Raw genomic sequence first — 4,018 nt, forward strand, 5'->3', positions numbered from 1 at the left:
GGGGAACAAATGACTAAACTGAGCTAGAATATGCGTTTTCGTTTGTTGCTCAGAGGGAATTTTTTTATGGTACCTTTTCAAAAGTTGCGTCCCGACGCGGTATTACCACCGTACCGCGCAAAATTTGGACTGTTTTAACTTTGCCGCTTGGTACCGCGCAGATAAAATCTGAGGATAAAACCAAAACTGTAGAAATTATTAATTTCCATTCAGATTTGGTCATCTGGCAACATTATTGTTTTTCACCATGTTTATGTTTTATCTGGCAACATTACTTGTTCTGTCAACCAAGGATTTGTAAACAAAAGCAGTGTAAACTGTAAAGCGTTTTGAGGTCAGGTGTCTAATTATTTTTAATCAACATTATTTCATTCCAAGGTAAAGCTTTCATAATTTTATGCAGGCATTCAAGTTAATTAAAGTTTTTAGGGTATGGTAGCCTCTGAGCAGGCATGGGGGTTTGTGGGGGTTTGTGTGAAAGGTAGCACCTCTAGTTCTTCCATTTTCTCATATGAGAGTAATGGTAACATTGGTCCTTCATATAAACCCCAAGTCTCATTTATGGCTCCACGAAGTTGGAAATGCACACCAACGGCCACACCCTGGTAACGGCATAATGCTGGCTAAACTAAATGAGGCGCATGTTAGAACAGCTTTAACATGGTAGGGAAGTCAATCCCTTTAAGTGCATAAAGTCTAGAATGGCTGAAAAGGCAGAAGAACCATAAATAGTCAATGGCTTGGAAGGCATGATAGCAAAACGGTGTGACCCGTTTAGGCACACTTTTGACGTTTAGAGCACAGTGGCTGGTCACCTTGGAAAAGATTGGAGCCTTACCAAGTATATATTCCATAGTAAACAATGCTAGCTATTAAAACGAAAATGAGTCATGGAGACTGATCAGGGCCCCCTGCTGTGAAGTCCCCTAAAAGCTACAGGGAAGGAGAAACCTCTTCTATGTGCACAGCTGCTCGTGATGATGGCTTATGCCCAAATCCCTCTGGAAGGCATAAGTCTGATGGTAGACTGCTAAATACTAGAAAAAGGGCACTCAAAATAGGAACATGGAATGTAAGAACCCTTTATAAAGCAGGTCGATACGAAAATTTAAAACAAGAGATGTCGGTCATGAACTTTGATTTAATTGGGATAAGTGAAACTAGATGGATAGGTGATGGTAAAGTGACAGAAGATAGATTTGTTTTTGTATATTCAGGAGGAGAACAGCATATGTACGGCGTCGGTATGATAATGAAAAAAGAAATAGCTAACTCAGTCATTGGATATTGGCCAATTTCTAACAGAGTTATGATGATTAAATTGTCTGCAGCACCATTTAATGTAAATATATTACAAATCTATGCACCAACCCAAGAACATACCGATGAAGAGATTGAGTTGTTTTATGAGTCAATAAAGGATGTACTTAAATATACTAAAAGTGGAGAAGTTAATATAGTAATGGGCGATTTTAATGCAATAGTGGGTGATCATCATGAATATCCCACAACTGGTCGTTATGGATTTGGCAATTTAAATGAACGTGGAAGAAGGTTGCTGGAATTTTGTAAACTTAATGATTTAGTAATAGCGAACACTCTTTTTCAACATCCTGCTAGGCGGTTGTATACATGGCAAAGTCCAGGTTATCAATTTCGGAATCAAATTGACTATGTTATGATAAACCAGAGGTTCAGAAATGCAGTAAGACAAGTTAAAACGTATCCAGGATGTGACATAATGTCTGACCACAATCCAGTTGTTATGAAAATCCAAATAAAGCTAAAAAGAGTGAAAAGAACAAATATGTCAGAACATACTGACATGAACATGCTTAAAAATGAACAATATCGAGAGAAATTCAGTATTACAGTAAACAATAAATTTGAATTATTACAGCAAACAGAAATTCCTCAAGTAATTACACAAGAAACTATAGATAGAAGTTGGAATGAAATTAAAGAAACCTTAAATGATGCAGCTACTAACATTCTACCATCAAAGAGGAAAAATATTAAACAGCCTTGGATTACTGAGAAGATACTTGACTTAATGCAACAGAGAAAGAAAAACAAATTCAATAATCACAAGAAATATAAAGCTTTAAATAAGGAAATATCCCAATTATGCAAAGATGCTAAACAAAGGTGGTGGGAAAATCAATGCAGTGAAATAGAACATCTAGAAGCATCTCATAAGTCACTTGAATTACACAATAAAGTTAAACAGCTAACATGTTTGAAGAAAGTTGAACAAGCAAACAGCTGCATCATGGATAGTGGAGGAAAAATGTTATTTCAGGAAAAGGATATAAAGAGTAGATGGGAAGAGTATGTAACAGAATTATATGATGATGATAGAACATGTATGCCTGAAATTACCAATAATGAAGGAGAAGAAATACTGATATCTGAAGTTGAGAAAGCCATTCAAGATCTGAAATGTAATAAAGCTGCAGGAAAGGATAACATTTATCCAGAAATGCTAAAAGCACTCAATGGCATAAGTTTAAAACCCATACACAAATTATGTAATGAAATATATATGACTGGATGGTCACAGCGGTAAACCATAATCTCTTCTTGGGAAAATTTTAACATAAAGTTCCCTAATCCGTTCGTCTGTATATAATGACCGAAGAAACACACACTTGAACTTCTTTTCAAAAAGTGTATTTCTGTAAAAATTAGCCCACGGCTACCGAAAACGAGGGGGTGCAACGCGTACACCACTGAAAACTGTCACTACAGAACAGATTACTTGGATAAAAGACGGAACCTTTGTCCAGCTAGCAAGCACTAAGCCAACAGTTAAAAGTGCGGCCAACTTTCAAACAATCATTTTACGAATGACCAGAATAGATAGCAATATCTCAAATTCACGTATGCAGTACTGTGACGCAATAATGAAAGACAATTATGAAGTCATTCCAACAGGTGTTTAAAGCTGATGTAATATTTCCTGTTTAAACAGGCCCAAACAGGTCTGACAGGTTTGACACAATTCTTATGAACGCTGGTGCAATTTTGGCACATTTTCTAGCAACTTCCATGACGTATTCAGTAGACTTGAACGGTTTTATATGACGTTTGATTTGTACAGAGATTGGCCGTAACATAGCGGCCCCTAGTTATGACAGTCTAACATGGCATAACTAAAAAAGAATTGAAGGACAATCGTGAGCCAATGAATAAAAACACATGATACACAAATTGTTTGAATCACTCACGTTTAAGTTAATACGCAAATACAAAGGGCATGCAAAGAATGAACAGCAATACGGAATAATACACGACGATACATGAAATTGGTACCATAGGTACACGCTAAAATGACGCTATATACAATAGTTGCGATAATAACCGACTGTTCCGGGCTCAGACAAGGGTCGGCCACCGCAGACAAAACCAGGCTCAAACCCTAACACTTAGGTGTTCTTTACGGGGGCGAGGCACGAAATATCCCTCAACACGTAGTCTACTTTTACTTTCCCCGTACTCTCATCATAGTTGCAGACGGCAACTTTGGCTCTACGAACCACAGGCTTCCCTTTCCTAATTTGTGGAACTACCTCATGCACCCTCCCAAGTTGATACTTCCCACGTTTACCAATGTCTTGGAGAGAACCTACCACTACAAGTTGACCAGGCTCCAAATTCTCGGCCATGTTTAGCCATTTTTTCCGGCCCTGAAGACCTGGCAAGTAAAAATCGATCCATTTACTCCAAAACTGCTGAGAAAGTGACAAATTGAACCGATAATCCCTTCTTAATTGGTCACGATCATGTGGTTGCCCAACAGCACAGTATGGGTCTAAGTATGGGGTCAAAAGTGAGGCAGGGGTGATGACAGTAAAATCCCTAGGGTCGTCACTCAAAGGTACCAAAGGGCGTTCGTTCACGATCCGAACGGCACTACTGGTGTACGTAAGCAGTTCAATGAAATTGGGCTTACGTAATGAAGAGTCCAAAATGTGAAAGAAGTATTTGGTCATATCGGCCACGAAACCAAATCTTT

The 4,018-nt window shown here is 38.2% G+C and overlaps 1 protein-coding gene across 1 annotated transcript; it reads left to right on the top strand.

Moving 5' to 3' along the window:
- Positions 1 to 1,462: 1,462 nt before the first annotated feature.
- Positions 1,463 to 2,569, top strand: LOC145768963 (uncharacterized). The gene has a single exon (XM_082580566.1). It carries the CDS (start codon positions 1,463 to 1,465, stop codon positions 2,567 to 2,569), a length of 1,107 nt encoding a protein of 368 aa, XP_082436692.1.
- Positions 2,570 to 4,018: the final 1,449 nt, after the last annotated feature.

This window comes from Aplidium turbinatum, chromosome 4 (genome assembly GCF_918807975.1).
Source record: "Aplidium turbinatum chromosome 4, kaAplTurb1.1, whole genome shotgun sequence".
NCBI classification, from domain to species: domain Eukaryota; kingdom Metazoa; phylum Chordata; class Ascidiacea; order Aplousobranchia; family Polyclinidae; genus Aplidium; species Aplidium turbinatum.